Source organism: Erythrolamprus reginae, chromosome 2 (assembly GCF_031021105.1).
Source record: "Erythrolamprus reginae isolate rEryReg1 chromosome 2, rEryReg1.hap1, whole genome shotgun sequence".
Classification (NCBI taxonomy): Eukaryota; Metazoa; Chordata; class Lepidosauria; order Squamata; family Dipsadidae; genus Erythrolamprus; species Erythrolamprus reginae.
In genome coordinates this window covers 193,422,407-193,439,412 of record NC_091951.1, presented here as the reverse complement: position 1 = coordinate 193,439,412, position 17,006 = coordinate 193,422,407, and the positions used below count along the sequence as shown (strand labels likewise).

Genomic DNA, 17,006 nt, shown 5'->3' with positions numbered 1-17,006 from the left:
GATTGTCACAGGGGTCAAATAAACAATCAGGAACAATCAATATTAATTAAAATCTAAAGGATACAAGCAACAAGCTACAGTCATACAGTCTTAAGTGAAAGGAGATGAGTGATAGAAATGATGAGAAAAAATAGTAGTAATAGTGCAGATTTAGTAAATAGCTTGACAGTGTAGAGGGAATTATTTGTTTAGCAGAGTGATGGTGTTTGGGAAAATGTTCTTGTGTCTTGTTGTCTTGGGGTGTGGTGCTCTATAGTGACGTTTTGAGGGTAGGAGTTAAAACAGCTTTTGTCCAGGATGTGAATGGTCAGTAAATATTTTCACAGCTCTCTTTTTGACACATGCAGTATACAGGTACTCAATGGAAGGCAGGTTGGCAGCAATTGTTTTTCCCCCAATTCTGGTTATCCTCTGAAGTCTGTCGGTCTTGTAGAGGTGCAGATCACAGACTCAATGATTCCTCTGTAGAACTTTATCAGCAGCTCCTTGGGCAGTTTGAGCTTGTATGCACCAACTTTTGTATGTACATGATACATGGTACTATAACTATTGATTTAGGCTGATATCCCATCTCATGTGGTTTATAAATCACAATTTATGGTTTAGCGTATTGTACAAACCCATTGGTTTGAATAAGCTATGATTAAACAACCCATGGTTTGTATGACATGTAGACTCACTCCAATCTTATGCATGTTTATTCACTTGCTTTCAGTGCACCTTGTTTTATTAATCAATCTTGATAACTGGATTCTGATGGGTCATTGTTTTAGAGATACTTCCTTACCTAACAAAAACAAAATGATTACTGGTGGACAAAAATATCAGTGGGGGTGGGAGAAACTTTCAACTTATTGTCAGTTTCTCTATTGAGTTTTCCTTATGGGAGGTTGACGGGGAGTATTAGATTTATTTATTTATCCGCCCCGCCGGCCAGCCGCCTCCATCCGAACATAAACATTCCCCTCATAATCCCTCCAGCTATCAGCGACAGGAAGAATGGAGGCACAGGGAATGCTCACTGACCAATCACGTTCTAGGATTCATCCCAACCACTAGCGATGAACCAATAGCAGGCCGCCTCTAATCCACACCCAGGAAGGTCCCCGCTTGGGCTGCCACATGTGACCGCGGTGAGTAGTTGAAGCTGCTACTACTCCCCATGGCCCCAATTTCTAATCCTGGTCAGGACTGGAGGTAAATGTTGTCACCACTAGATGAAGCCTCAGCCTCAGCTGGTTATGTCTATCCTGATGGTGTATATAGATATTTGACCTTTTTCTTTTTATAAGAGGCCCCGCAGAGGGTGATATACAATGCATCACAATGTTATCTATATTGTATATGGCCTCCTGAAGGGTCATCTTCTTAAAGAGCTCAAATCTCTATATATATACCATCAAAACAGATAGAGTTGTTATTTTAGTTGGTGGTGTGCCCCAGGATTTTGTAAATGTAAAAAATGTGCCGCGGCTCAAAAAAGGTTGAAAATCACTGATTTAAGAGATGCCAGACTGAAAAGACCTGGTTGGCCCTAGATGGTTTCAGGACTTGGCATTCCCCCCACCACACACCTTTGAGCAAATCACAAGCCCTATGAGAGGCCACTTAGTGGAATTCTATGTTAATACTCGGGCATCTCTGAATAGAAATCTTTTCTCAGCACCTAACGTTGGTCAGAGGTCCCCACCTCCGCAGAGCACACTCTCTGCCCACATCTTTGCCTGCAGAAAATGGCTCTGTTGCTAACGAGCCAAGAGACCTGCAACAGATTGGACAGTGCTATCAGAAGGAGCATTAGTGTGCAGGGCGTGGGTGGGGGGAGGCACACTGTGTGGGTGGCAGAGAAAGGAATGGAACTTCCGTAACTGCAAATCCCGCAGCGATGTTTCCAGTATCACAAAGAGGATCCAAAAATAAACTCGTAAACTGATCCCAGCTACAAAGGAATGTGGAAATTTAGGATTGTAAGGAACTGAAGGTTCTTCCGCATTAGATGGATGTGCAATAAAAAAAACCCCTCAATCGGGTTTTTGAGACAGTGGAGAAAGGAATGTGCACACTTTTGTTAATTTATAAAAGCATTTCTATACTGGTTTTGAAGATACATCTGAGATGAATCAATATATCTGCTGTTTCAGACAACTGACAAGCTCTAAAATGATTAATTCTTGTTTTTTAAATCTAGTTGGACAGGCAGCAAGCCAGTGTCCCAAAAGTTTTATTAGGGAAAGAATTTTGGCATTATTGGTGTTGAACTTGAGAAACAGTGCAAGTGGAATTGCACAATTAAAAAATGAAGGAACAGTTTGTATTTATTTATTTACTTACATACTTATTTAGAAGGGCAACTTGCTCAAACCATCTGCTTAAAATAGCTAAGGACACCTCCATTCCAACTTTCATCCAAAGTCCCAGTACACACAGTACCCCAAAACACTTGAATAATTCTGGAAAACGATGTATAAAATCCCACAGGTGCTATTCCTCCTCGTCTATAGCAATAGGGTAATATCAAAGGACTTGGAAGTTATGTGCTATCAGAGATAAACATTCTCTCTTAAAACTATGTCTCTACTTCATCAAATTCTAATCACATGTCAATGTTACCATTTAAAGTTAATGAAATAGCTCATAGGGAAGATCCAACTGTTCTGAGACCTTGAACAGCTGCCAGGATGGCTAAATTTGGTGTACTGGTTAAGGCACCCAGTTAGAAACAAGGAGATGGTGCAAGATGCCAGTTGGGGACCTTGTTCAGTTGCTCTCAGGCCTTAAGCAGACAGCGGCAAAGTATTTCCAATAAATCTTGCAAAGGAAAACTACAGGGACTTGCCCAGACAATCTTCAGGACTCAGCACTGACCTGAAGACAATCAATCAAATCAACACAAGCTGGCATAAAATAGCTTTTATTATTTTCATTACGGCAGCTACAATAATCAATAGACATAATTCTATGAGATCAAGAAATACCTTTTCTGGTATTTAAAAATTATAACTAGTCTTTCTCCACCGAAGTTATTGTGCGCTATTACTAAAACAAAGATCAGAATTTACATACAGTACATGGCTGCTTCTGCTACCAGAAAGGAAGCAGCCTTGCTTTTTTATCCAAACAGTATCTTTGCCCTTCAAAAAGGATGGGCGAACATCATCATCTTTGCACTATTTCTAAAACTCAAATCCTATGGCATCTCAGGATCCCTCCATAGCTGGATTACTGCATTCCTGTTAAACAGGAAACAAGTGGTCAAAATAGGAAGCTCCATATCCACACCCGTCCCTGTTAAAAGCGGTTTCTCCTTTGGTAGCGTACTGGGACCTAGGCTCTTCATTCTCTACATCAATGACCTTTGCAATCTCATCACAAGCAACTGTGCGGGGTTTTTTTTGCAGATGATGTAAAACCACCCTCACCACAACTACTCTACAAAAAGACCTAGACTCAGTTTCTGACTGGTCCAACACATGGCAACTCCAAATATCAACCAGCAAATGCTCTGTCCTACACATCAGCAAAACGAATCAAAACTTCAAATACAAATTGAATAAACAAATTATCACAGATAATCCCCACTCGGCCATGGACCTTGGAATACTAATAACTAAAGATCTAAGTGCCAAAGCCCACTGCAACAACATCGCCAAAAAGGCCTCAAGAGTTGTTAATCTAATCCTACATAGCTTTTGCTCTGGAAATCTCACACTATTTACCAGAGCTTACAAAACTTTCACCAGATCCATCCTAAAATACAGCTCATCTGTTTGGAACCCACACCACATTTCTGACATTAACACCCTCGAAAATGTCCAAAAATACTTCACCAGAAGAGACCTTCACTCCTCTACCCGAAACATAATTCCTTATGAAACTAGACTTACAATCCTGGGTCTTGAAAGCTTAGAACTACGATGCCTTAAACATGATCTAAGTATTGCCCACAAGATCATATGCTGCAATGTCCTGCCTATCAAAGACTACTTCAGCTTCAACCACAACAACACAAGAGCACACAACAGATTCAATATTAACCGCTCCAAACTTGACTGTAAAAAATACGACTTTAGTAATCTGTTGAAGCGTGGAACTCATTACTGGACTCCGTAGTATCATCCCCTAACCCCCAACACTTTACCCTTAGACTATCCAGGGTTGACCTCTCCAGATTCCTAAGAGGTCAATAAGGGGCGTGCATAAGCGCACTAGAGTGCCTTCCCTCCCCTGTCCTGTCTCTCCTGTCTCTCCTATATCTTTTCTCCCATATCTATATAAGCTTCATTGTATATTATTGTGTATATTATTGGACAAAATAAATAAAAATAAATAAACAAACAAATATTTGGAGTGGGAGGGATACCAATGTGTTTTCACCATCCCCCCATACATTCAGTTCAACAAATAATGGATTTTTAAAGCACTGCTTTTTGCTTTTCAAACACAAAGCAGCACATTTCAGTACTATGGATACCGAATTCAGCGTAAAACGGACTGGGAAGCAATTGGAGTACTGTACTTTATTTAAAAACTACCGTAGATCAAAGTCGGAGTAACTTTCAGACATGAGCCCTTGAACGCCTAAAATTTCTCAGCCATATTTGGTCACTGCTGAGAATCATGGGAGTTGAATTCTGCTAAGTTGCCTCAGGTTGGAAAATACTGAATCAAACCCTGTACCCTGATTCGGGGCCTCAATATGTGGAAACTCCCCGTACCGTCTCCAATGAATGGATAGGATTGTTTTCTCAGCAACACCCTCGGATGGCGGAACTTTATTCCGCAGTGTAAATAGCACCCATGTCAGTGGGGGGGGGGGGGGGGGAAATAATAAAAATAAAAATCCAGCAACCCTGCCCGGAACGTTTTATATTTTTTTCCCCCGTGTATACCCCAATGGTCCCAGTGAGCGAACTGACAGGTCGCTTACAACGCACATCGCAAGCGCGCTGAGGAAAACGTTTCCGCGCGCGCACGACGGACCTACAGAGGCGGGAAAAGCGGCGGCAGGCGGACACTCGAGAAGGGAAGCCCGCTTTGTTTTAAGGGCACGAAAGGGCTCCGCGTTTACACCGAGACGGGGCTTTACACCACCCGAAGCTCGAGTCTTTGCAAAACCTGAGGGAAAAAAAGAGAGAGAAAAGCGACAGGCCGGCGATGTCCCTGCCCGGATCGACGCCCTCGCCTCCTTTCCAAAAGGCGCGGAGAAAAAGCGCCTGCGCCGAAGACAAGTGTGGAAAAGAAGTTTGGGGCGGGAAAGCGGGCGGTAGGAATGAATCCTATAACGCTTATCCCAGCCTCGGCGTCTTGGAAGCCGCGGGGAGGGAAGGTGGGCGGTAAATGCCGTCCCTCCCCCTCCCCCGGCGCTTGCGGTGGCGGAGGCGGTTTGATGTTGCTTGCCGTTGCAGTTTTTCTGGTCCGAGGCAGAAAGCTGCCTGCCGCCCCCGGAACCTCCCACGCGCGGCAGCGGCAGCTCCGAGCCGCCGCCGCCGTTCCATTGTGAATCCGGCGGCGTGGGAGGCGATTCCGTGCCAAAGGCTCAGCGCCGAGCCGCGCAGAGAGAAAGGAGGAGGAGGAAGAGGAGGAGGGGGCGGACGGCGAAGCTCCGACGGAAGGACGCAGAAGCCCAGCGAAGCTGGACAGGGGTGCTGCCTCGGGAACCCTGCGCCTTCTGGCTCCTCTGCCTTTCCACCCGGACCCAGAAGAAGGAGGAGCGGACGGCAGCGAGGCTGTCCCCGCTCGACGGCCACATCGCTCGGACTGCGAAGAAATCCACTGGCGCGGTAAGGTTGCCATGGGGAGGGGGGCGAGGCGAGAGGGAGGGTTTGGGGTGTGTATGGGGTGGAGGGGGCGCCGCGGATGAGCAGGAGAGGGGAGATGAGGAAGGTTGAGGGGGGGGGCGACTGGAAGCAAGTTATGGGGAGGTGAGGGGTGGAGGTGTCAAGAACTGCCCAGGAGGAATCGGCTGTGGAACCTCGCAGCTCTCCCAAACGAAACGCTTCTCCAAGATGCAAAATATAATTCCATGCACGAGCCAGGATATTCAAGAAACATTTCAGGGATCGAGTTTGTTTTTTTTGGGGGGGGGGGAAGAAGCCACGCCCCCCACCTGGGCAACCATAAGAACATAAGAGCCATGCTGAATCGGGCCAAAGCCCATCGAGTCCAGCATTCTGTGTCACACCAATTGTCCATGGGGATCTTGAGCAGAAAGAGAAGGCAAGACCCTCCCTTTCCCCTGACTCCCAACAAATGGTACCCCACGGAATCCTGCCTGCCTCAAGCAACATGGAGGCGGCACATGGACATTTCAATAACTTCCAATACACTTGGCATCCATGAATCTGCCTTATTTGTTACCTAGTTTGGAGACCTTCAGTCAGATGGGTAGGTGGATTCTGCACAGGCTGGGACACCTTCCCCATCTCTCTCAATATAATACACTTCCGTCTGAATTCCAAAGAGTTACCTTGTCTTTTGGGATGTAGCCAGGATCTGTCATTGAGAGCATTTTGGGGGGCATTGCCATGGTGCACCCAGAAAAAAACTACACCAGCATTGGTATCTGAGAAAGAATAGGCAGCAGGGAACAGTTTAATCTCCCCTCCCCCCCAAAAAAGAGCCAGCATAAAAGCAACCTCATCTCTGAGCTTTAAACCTGGGATAGAAATACCAATGTTAAAATGAATGGATGAGCATCCTCATAAGACATCTAATCTTTAATACTTTATCTAGAAATGTATTGTGATAGAGAAAAAAAAATATTTCAGGTAGTAATCTTAGAATTATAATTTTATAATCTCTCTTTGGTGCTTTAAATTATAATGTTAAGTAACTCCAAAAGATGATATGCCAGGCAGTATTGCATTTAAGGCCCTTGGATAATTACGGGTAGTCCTCGAGTTACAACCACAGTTGAATCCAAAAATTATGTTGCTAGGTAAAACATTGGTTAAGTGAGTTTTGTCCCATTTTAATGACTTTTCTTGCCAATAGTTGTTGCCACAGAGAATCATTGCATTTGTTAAGTTAGTATCACAGTTGTTAAGCGAATCTGGCTTCCCCATTGACTTTGCTGGTCAGAAGGTCGCAAATGGCAATCACATGACCATGGGACACGGCAACTGTCATAACTATGAACCAGTTGTCAAGCATCTGAACTTTGACCATGTGTCCGTGGGGATGCTCCTAAGTATGAAAAGCAATCATAAGTCACAATTTTCAGTGCTGGTGTAACTTTAAACGGTCACTAAATGAACTGTTTTAAGTCAAGGACTTAAACATCCACCCTGTTGGCATCCACAGAGAAAACTGGCAGGAACTATAGGAAGATAGTGAAGTTTGATCTGGAGAGTGTCTTGTCAGCAACCATCACCACCTCACCAAGTTGAGAATCATGACCAGATGAAATGATGTGACTTTGTTATAACAGACCAAATGTTGCAAGTCTGAAAGTACAGTTCTCTCCTCATCTCCTTTGCAGCCGGAGAGACTAGGGCAGTGATGGCAAACCTATGGCACAGGTGCCTTTGGTGGCACGCGGAGCCGTATCTGCTGGCACGTGAGCTGTTGCCCTAGCTCAGCTCCAAAGTGCATAAGTGTGCTGGCCAATTCAATATTGGCCTGCACAGAGGCTTTGGGAGGGCATTTTTGGCTTACAGAGAGCCTCCAGAAGGATGAGTGAGGGTGTTTTTACCCTCCCTCGGCACCAGGGAAGCCTTTGGAGCCTGGGGAGGCTGAAACACGAGCCTACTGGGCCCACCAGAAGTTGGAAAACAGGCCGTTTCCAGCCTCCAGAAGGCCTCCAGGCGGCGGGGGAAGCAGGTTTCCCCCTTCCCAGGCACTGAATTATGGGTGTGGGCACTCACACATGTGCAATAGCATGCACGCACGCTCTTTTGGCACCCAAGGAAAAAAAGGTTCGCCATCACTGGACTAGGGAGAATCCCTTCTGAGCCTCTTGCCCTGCCCACTATCCAGCTGAGGGCCATGCTGACTCTTATCTGACCGTTCCCTTGGCAGCATCTCTTCGCCTAGTTTCTCAAGGTTTTTCCCATATTACAGTCACATTCTCCCATTAGCCCCCCCTCCTTTCCACACCCACACATCTCCCACATGTATTCTCAGATTTCCTCACCCGCTGTTTATCTTCAGCCTCTTCCAAGAAGAGAAAATAATGGCAGCTCTGTTGGTATCCATGGAGTGCCAGCTCCACCCCAGCCCATTGCTTCACTCTTTTAATGGCCTTGTAATAAATAGACAGAGAGCGTGCACAAGGGTGGATTAAGAAGGAACAAGCAGTAGGCGTTCGGAGGAGTGTGATATGTGTGTGCATGTTGGTTACTAGGCCCAGCAAGAGGTGTGTGCAGAGTGTTTCTGGTTTGTGCAGAAAATCTAGGTTTTGTGTGTTGCACGCATGTGTACTAAGGTTGAAGATATCACATTGGGTTTTCAAAAGGTTGGTTGTAATTCTGACCGAGCTGGTAGTGCAAAGACAAAGACTTTTATGCATGGGGTGGTGTAATTCTAAGTCAGGGTAGTTTACTGTATTTGAAGATTTCCCATAAAGAAAAAAATCCTCACAGTGCAGAGGTAAAAAAACAACACAAGCACAGGAGCTTTCTTTTGATAGATTAGAATTTGGGGTTTGCAATGTGGGGTGTATGGAGAATGTGCATCCCTAGTAGATTCTAGTGCAAGATCAAATTTTCCTGTTAGTTTTTAAAAAGGGGGGGAGCAGGGAGGTAGAAATCAGGATCTTAAAGAGGTAATTGAAGTTTTCAGCAGCAGTCTTGAAAATACACTTAATAAGAAATGCGCCTCGCTGGGCACAGTGGGATTTTATTCCAAGAAAGCAAAGGGAGAGGGCAGTGTTATCAGCATGAAGGAGAGGGAAAGGAAAAGGCTCAGCCAAACAACAACACACGTAAGAGGCTGTGTAGAAAGCCCCTCCTGTTTATTGCAGAGCCTAACAAGGTGTCTGGGCTGGATCAGATCCCTTCAGCCAAATTTGGGTCTGTTCATTCCAAAGAAACTGAGGAAAAATCCAGTGCAAATCATCTGCTTATATCAGTGATGGCGAACCTATGGCACGGATGCCACAAGTGGCACGCGGAGCCATATCTGCTGGCACACAAGCCATTGCCTAGCTCAACTCCAACATGCATTTGTGTGCCAGCCAGCAGATTTTGGCTTGCACAGAGGCTCTGGAAGGGCATTTCTGGCTTTCAGAGAGCCTCCAGGGGGATGGGGTAGGGCGTTTTTACCCTCCCCTGGCTCCAGGGAAGTCTTTGGAGCCTGGGAAGGGCTAAATGTGAGCTTACTGGGCCCATCAGAAGTTGGGAAACTAGCCATTTCTGGCCTCCAGAAGGCCTCTGGGGGGTGGGGGAAGCTGCCTTCGCCCTCCTCAGGCATTGAATTATGGATGTGGGCAGTTGCACATGCGCGATAGTGCACACACACTCTCTTTTAGCACCTGAGGAAAAATAAGGTTCGCCATCACTGGCTTATATCATCAAACCATTGTTTCTGAATGGGGACGTATGGTCAATAAGCAAGAGGGAGGGGAAGCCTCTTAATTTGTGACACTGATAGCTCACGCTAATTTAAACTTGCAAACCTAGTGCCAAAGAAATGCCAAGTATTTTGTATGGTGTCTTCTTTCTTCTGTCTCCTACATGAACTATGGAGATAAACAGGAGCTTTGCTCTCCTTCCATTTTGGCTACTACAAGTAGTTCTCGACTTAAGACCATAACTGAACTCCAAATTTCCAGGTTAAATGAGTTTTACTCCATTTTATGACCTTCCCCCCCTCCCAGTTGTTAAGAGAATCATACGGTCATTAAGCAGATCTGGTTTCCCCCATTGACTTTGTTTGTTAGAAACTGGCTGGCAAGGTTACAAATTGTGATCACATGACCCCGGAACAGTACAACTGTCATAAATACATTCTGGTTGCCAAGTGTCCAAATTGTGATCATGTGTCTATGGGGATGCCACGAAGTTTATAAGGGTGAAAACTGATCATCGGTGGCTTTGTAATTTTGAACAGTCACTAAACAAATGGCTATAAGTTGAGGATTACAGCGTTCCCTCGCTTTTCGCGGGGGATGCGTTCCGAGACCGCCCGCAAAAGTCGAATTTCCGCGAAGTAGAGATGTGGAAGTAAATACACTATTTTTGCCTATGAACAGTATCACAAGCCTTCCCTTAACACTTTAAACCCCTAAATTGCAATTTCCCATTCCCTTAGCAACCATTCAGATTATTACTCACCATGTTTATTTATTAAAGTTTATTAAAAAAAATATTTATTAAAGGCAGATGAAAGTTTGGTGATGACATATGACGTCATCAGATGGGAAAAACCGTGGTATAGGGAAAAAACCTGCAAAGTATTTTTTAATTAATATTTTTGAAAAACAATGGTATAGACTTTCCGCGAAATTCGAACCCGCGAAAATCGAGGGAACACTGTACTTATACTTCGGCCTTCTCTCACTCTGTCACCCTTGCAGGCAATTGGCAATGGCGTTGTTGCTGCCCCGGACCCTGGGCGAACTTCAGCTCTGCCGTGTTCTCCAGAGAGCCAACCTCCTCTGCTACTATGAGACTTTCATCCAGCAGGGCGGCGATGATGTACAACAACTGTGCGAGGCTGGTGAGGAAGAGTTCCTGGAGATCATGGCTCTGGTGGGCATGGCGACCAAGCCACTCCATGTCCGGCGCCTCCAGAAGGCTCTGCGGGAGTGGGCAACTAATCCTGGTCTCTTCAACCAGCCGGTGCCCTCCATACCTGTAAGCAGCATACCACTCTTCAAGATCTCCGAGTCTGGAGGCCACAAGTCACTCACCAATGGACACACCAGCCCAGTAGACGTCCCTGGCAAAACCAGTGCCACTTCCCCTTCCAAAAGCCCCTCCGAGCCACGAGAAAAGCTGTCCCCCTTGCCAGCTATGCAGTGGGGGAACCCCGAGTCTGAAGAAGAAGGAGGGGTAACCTCACCCAGCGAGCCCCCGACGTCCACTGAGCATCTGGATCCAGAGGTGGCCCGTGCAGTGTCCGAGGGGGTGGACCGTTTGTTGCGTAGCTGCCCACGCAGCGGAGATGTAGAGTTGAAGACTCTCCTGAAGCTGAATAAGAAGTTGGCTAAAACGGTGGGGCATATTTTCCAGATGGACAACGGGGACCCTCACAAAGAAGAAGAGATCCGGCGTCACAGTGCCATCTATGGGCGGGGTGAGGCTCGGCGATGCGAGGGCAAACAATTCACGCTTCATGAGGTGAGCCATGAGGGGATGCTACACTGGTCAACCAAAACTCAGGAATGACGGTTAGTTAAAGTATTCAACAGGTTTAATAGGCTAAAGAATGTCTAATATTAATACTACTGTGATAATTTTTTAAAATCCTATACACCTTCAGCGGGGTGGGGGGTAGTATCTGGCTGACGTCATCTGGAAAGGGAAGCTAAGCAAGGGCAGGCCTGTTTACCACTTGGATGGAGGAACCTCAGGGGAGTAGGCCCTGATTTAAGAAGTTTAAAAAAATATTGAGAAATGGCAACTCGTTCCCAGATGGCATGAAAAAAAAAGGGTGAATATGTTGATGTAATCCCTGAGAACTAAGGAGGCTTTACTGGTGCAGTCCTCTATGTTAGAGAGTAATTTTGTTTTTAAATGATACAGAATTAATCTAAAACTTTCTATGGAAAAAGAGTCTCACGGTGGTGGGACTACCAACTTCAAGAGTTTTGGATGAAGAACCAAGGAGCGGGACCTTAGAGAGTAACTGGAGAGGATGAGCCCTCCGGTGTTTCGCTCACTAACAGGAGTATCCACTTATTCAATTAGAGTTAATTTTAGTGGATCTACCTTATCCCAGATCAGAATCTCCTTCCCCGTCTTATTCTCTCCCTCCCTTCCTCTCTCTCCCTCCCTCTCTCCCTCTCTTACTCCCTTTCGCTCCCTTTCTCTCTCCCTCCCTCCCTCTCCCTCCCTCTCCCTCTCTTACTCCCTTTTGCTCCCTTTCTCTCTTCCTCTCTCCCCCTCCCTCTCCCTCTCTTACTCCCTTTTGCTCCCTTTCTCTCTTCCTCTGTCTCCCCCCCTCTCTCCCTCACTTACTCCCTTTCACTCCCTTTCTCTCTTCCTCTCTCTCCCTCCCTCTCCCTCTCTTACTCCCTTTTGCTCCCTTTCTCTCTTCCTCTCTCTCCCTCCCTCTCCCTCTCTTACTCCCTTTTGCTCCCTTTCTCTCTTCCTCTGTCTCCCCCCTTCTCTCCCTCACTTACTCCCTTTCACTCCCTTTCTCTCTTCCTCTCTCTCCCTGTCTCTTTTTCTCTCCCCTGCTAATTCTCTAGCTGTTCTCTACAAACCATCAAGGGTCTGTGGAGACTCAGTTTCTCTTGTTCACTGGTTAGTTCATGAAAATGGATCTTTAGTTGAAAAGTGCTTTATATAGTCTATAATTGATGATATATGAAGAATTATGAAATATTCAAGAAAATGCTAATAATGAATAGGTCTCAAATGCAGTTAATGACTATGAATCCATGTGGAATGTAATGACTGGAGTTGTTACTTCATACAGACAACCCAAACAGAAAAGGCAAATATATATACAGTGTTCCCTCGATTTTCACGAGTTCGAACTTCGCGAAAAGTCTATACCACGGTTTTTCAAAAATACTAATTAAAAAATACTTCGCGGTTTCCCCCCCCTAAACCACGGTTTTTCCTGCCCGATGATGTCATATGTCATCGCCAAACTTTCGTCTCCCTTTAATAAATATTTTTTTTAATAAACTTTAATAAATAAACATGGTGAGTAATAATCTGAATGGTTGCTAAGGGAAAGGGAAATTGCAATTTAGGGGTTTAAAGTGTTAAGGGAAGGCTTGTGACACTGTTCATAGCCAAAAATAGTGTATTTACTTCCGCATCTCTACTTTGCATAAATTCGACTTTCGCGGGTGGTCTCGGAACGCATCCCCTGCGAAAATTGAGGGAACACTGTATTCAATCCAAGGTCAACATAATGTTTAAAACTAGGGGATTTTTGTTTTCCTAAGAAAGCAGTAAGCAATCAGTCTATACCAGTGATGACAAACTTTTTTGGGGTTGGGTGCCAAAAGGGAGAGTGCGGGGTGTGTGTGCACATTTGTGCCTACACCCATAATTTCATGCACCCCCACACATCCATGTGTAACCCTCTCCCTCCTGGCATGTGATGGCATTCTCATTTTTTGCTCTTCCCCAGGCTTCAGAGCCTTTCTAGGAGCCTGAGGAGGAGGAAAATGGCCTTCCCCACCCAATCCGGAGGCTGAAAACAGGCTGTTTGCAGACTCCCAATGGGCCCAGGAGGCCCAAAAATCAGTTCACCAGATCTGAGCTTGCATGCCCACTAGTGAAGGGCTACCAAAAGTTTTATTACCACACTGTGTGCGTGGCTTATGCAGGATGCCCTGCATTTTCTTTCCACATTTTTCAGTGCAAATTGGGTACTCTGGGGTGAAGCTGTGTTTTGGCTACCCCACTGTGTTCCCCCCCGTCCGGGCAGTAGCCCACCTCTGGTGCCCACCAATATAGTTCTGCATGCCACAGGTTCACTATCACACGTCTATACCCTGTTTCCTCCAAAATAAGACATCCCCTAAAAATAAGCCCAATGGGGCTTTTGAGTGCATGGCAATAAGGCCAACTGCTTATTTCAGGGTTCAAAAAATATAAGACAGGGTCTTATTTTCAGGTTAGTTGTATACTAAAGTATAATAACATCGGAAACACGGGGAGTTGTATACTAAAATATAGTATACAACAATAAATCCTCGTGGGACTTAAATGTACAAAGATTATCAAACATGATTAACATTAATGCAAATAATATATGGTGATGAAGTAAATGTAGAAGATAATATATGATGTCATTAATATAATAGAAAATACGATTGATAATTAAAAAGATTTCATACGGTTGATGACCCATTTATCCCTTTGTACTCAAAGATTTCTATTGAAGAACATTGTTGCCTAGTTTTTGTTAAGATGTATCAAGAGATGGGGAACATAAAATAATCCAGGCAGTAGCAAATGTATAATTTTGAATTAACATTTTGATACAAATTTAATTTTAAAACAGGTTTAACAATAATGGTCAATCTCAAAGAAAGCTATTTTATTCATTAGTCCATGCTTTCAGAAACTGAGAATCAGAGCTTTAAATGCTGTGGGCCTAATAATAATAATAATAATAATAATAATAATAATAATAATAATAATAATAATAATAATAATAATAATAATAATAATCGTACATAAGTGCACTGGTGTGCCTTTCGTCCCCTGTCCAATTGTCTTTCCTTTCTCTAACTTATCATATATATTTTCTTTCTTTCATATATCCTCTCCTCTAAGTTCACTTTACCCTTATACAGTGGTACCTCAAGATACGAACCCCTCGTCTTACGAACAACTCGTGATACGAACCTGGGGTTCAGAAAAATTTTGCCTCTTCTTACGAACTTTTTTCGAGTTACGAACCGGCGTTCGGAGACTGCTGGGAAGCCGTGCGGCTGTTTTAAAAGGTGACAGCCGGGCGGCGGGGCTTCCCAGAAGCCTCCCGAACGCCGGTTCGTAACTCGAACAAAGTCCGTAAGAAGAGGCAAAATTTTTCTGAACCCCGGGTTTGGTTCGGGAGGTTGCTGGGAAGCCCCCCAGCCTGGCTTCGACCTTTTAAAACAGCCGCACCGCTTCCCAGCTGTCTCCTGAAGCCGAACGCCAAAGCCGAACTTCCGCGTTCGGCTTCAGGAGACAGCTGGGAAGCGGCGCGGCTGTTTTAAAAGGTCGCAGCTGGCCTGGGGGCTTCCCAGCACCCCCCGAACCCCGATCCCGGGTTCGGGGGGGTGCTGGGAAGCCCCCCAGGCCGGCTGCAACCTTTTAAAAGAGCCGCACCGCTTCCCATCTGTCTCCTGAAGCCGAACGCCAAAGCCGAACTTCTGCGTTCGGCTTCAGGAGACAGCTGGGAAGCGGCGTGGCTCTTTTAAAAGGTCGCAGCCGGCCTGGGGGGCTTCCCAGCACCCCCCCGAACCCGGGTTCGGGGTTCGGGGGGGGTGCTGGGAAGCCCCCCAGGCCGGCTGCGACCTTTTAAAACAGCCGCGCTGCTTCCCAGCAGTCGCCGAAAGCCGTTTTTTTTGCGGGGTTTTTTTTGGTTGCACGGATTAATTGACTTTACATTGTTTCCTATGGGAAACAATGTTTCGTCTTATGAACCTTTCGTCTTACGAACCTCCTCCTTGGCACCAATTAAGTTCGTATCATGAGGTGTTACTGTATATATTACTACATGTCTATTTTTCTTCCTCTGTATTTGTGTATTGGACAAATGAATAAATAAAAAAAAATATCGTTTGGGGTCCTATGCTTCCTCAGAGAATCAATTCTGTTCACTCTTCTCTCCCAGCTCACAATTAATGAGGCTGCTGCTCAGTTCTGTCTGCGAGACAACTCACTGCTGTTGCGTCGTGTGGAATTGTTCTCATTGTCACGTCAGGTGGCTCGGGAGAGCAGCTATCTCTCTTCACTGAAAGGTTCTAGGTAAGTCTCATATCTTGATGGTTTTGTTAGCAATGGGAGGTTCTCAAATTGTAATCTCCTGAATGATTGTTGTAAACACGTGGGCAGAATAAATTGCTGCTGCTTCTAGTCACATCTTCATCAGCTATCCCTTTCAGTCTTATGGAAATTCTGAGTCATCCTGGTCAAGGTTGTCCCAAAGACGCTTTTTCAAGAGGAAACTGACTTAGTTTTTTCCTTGAAGGCATTTTTGATTCTTGAAGACATTTTTCCCATCAAAAGCCAAAGAAGCTTGGATGAGAAGTGGGGGGGGAGGGGGGGGAATCAGGCAGATTAAAAAAAAACATTTTGCATGTATTTCATCTGACCTTGATTCCTGTATTATTGAGCATGCTGTCAAAAATAAGTGCTAGATGTGAAGTATGCTGAATATTGATACAAAGTGATCTCTGCTATGATGGAGCTAAAGTAAGATTTGCCCACCTATGTTAATTATCTGCCCACTAATGCTAATGAATACAGATAATTATCCCAATATTATCTCAGGCATTCAAAAAAAAATTGCTGCTACTTTGTCTTTAAAATTGGTCTAACCAAAAGAAAAAGAAAATCATAATCAAATAGTATAGGAATAATCCTGCATCAACCTTGAGTTTTCATATTTTCATCCGCAACTTCTTTGTGATTTTTTAGTTTTGAAACCACTGTTGTCCCATTAAAGCTGAAATTTGGGACCTAGAATTTTTATGCATTGTAATTCCAGTATATAATTATTGCAATTCATTTTTATTCTAATTTTTTTAAAAAGTACATAAAAAAGTTTCTGCTTTGACTTTGGAACTAATCACTTTACAGCTGAAAATCAAGAACTAGGATTTGTGCTGACGGTGATCACTTTCAAATCAGGCTGTAAAATTGTAAAATCCAATCTGGGTTGGTCAATGGGCCCAGAGGTTTATTCTTCCAAGTTTTCAGCCACTTTCCCGTGGACCGACCCAGATTGGATCTTGCAACATTATCCTGGGACACTTATATTTGCCTTCATTCATATAAAATTCCACTTTGACACTATTTTGAGTAAATTGGAAAAATATATTGATTTGAGCAACCATGTGAAATTGCAATTATTTCTGCAGAGAATTATTTTTTTTCATAAATATGAATGTTAGGACAGATAGAGAACCTGAGCCGAAGATTAATTAAAAGACACTGATCGTATGAGGCCATAGTTTCTTATGTTTAAAATAAAGGCCTATTTTACCCATCATGATGAAGTGATCTGATTTACATGTAGCCCTCGACTTACAATAGTTGATTTAGTAATCGTTCGAAGTTACAACGGCACTGAAAAAACATTTTTGAACTTAATGTTGCAGCATCCTCATGGTCAACATTCAGACGCTTGGCAACTGACTCATATTTACGACATTTGAAGTATCC

General features: G+C 44.5%; 1 protein-coding gene across 1 annotated transcript in view; it reads left to right on the top strand.

Annotated features, from left to right (window-relative positions):
- Positions 1-5,244: 5,244 nt before the first annotated feature.
- The window catches only part of NAB2 (NGFI-A binding protein 2), a 27,461-nt gene continuing 15,699 nt past the window's right edge, over positions 5,245-17,006 (top strand). The window contains 8 exon segments of the mRNA XM_070740972.1: positions 5,245-5,394; positions 5,396-5,425; positions 5,427-5,580; positions 5,583-5,674; positions 5,676-5,728; positions 5,730-5,780; positions 10,517-11,282; positions 15,454-15,587. Coding sequence (XP_070597073.1) covers positions 5,338-5,394; positions 5,396-5,425; positions 5,427-5,580; positions 5,583-5,674; positions 5,676-5,728; positions 5,730-5,780; positions 10,517-11,282; positions 15,454-15,587 — 1,337 coding nt within the window. The 5' untranslated portion in view covers positions 5,245-5,337.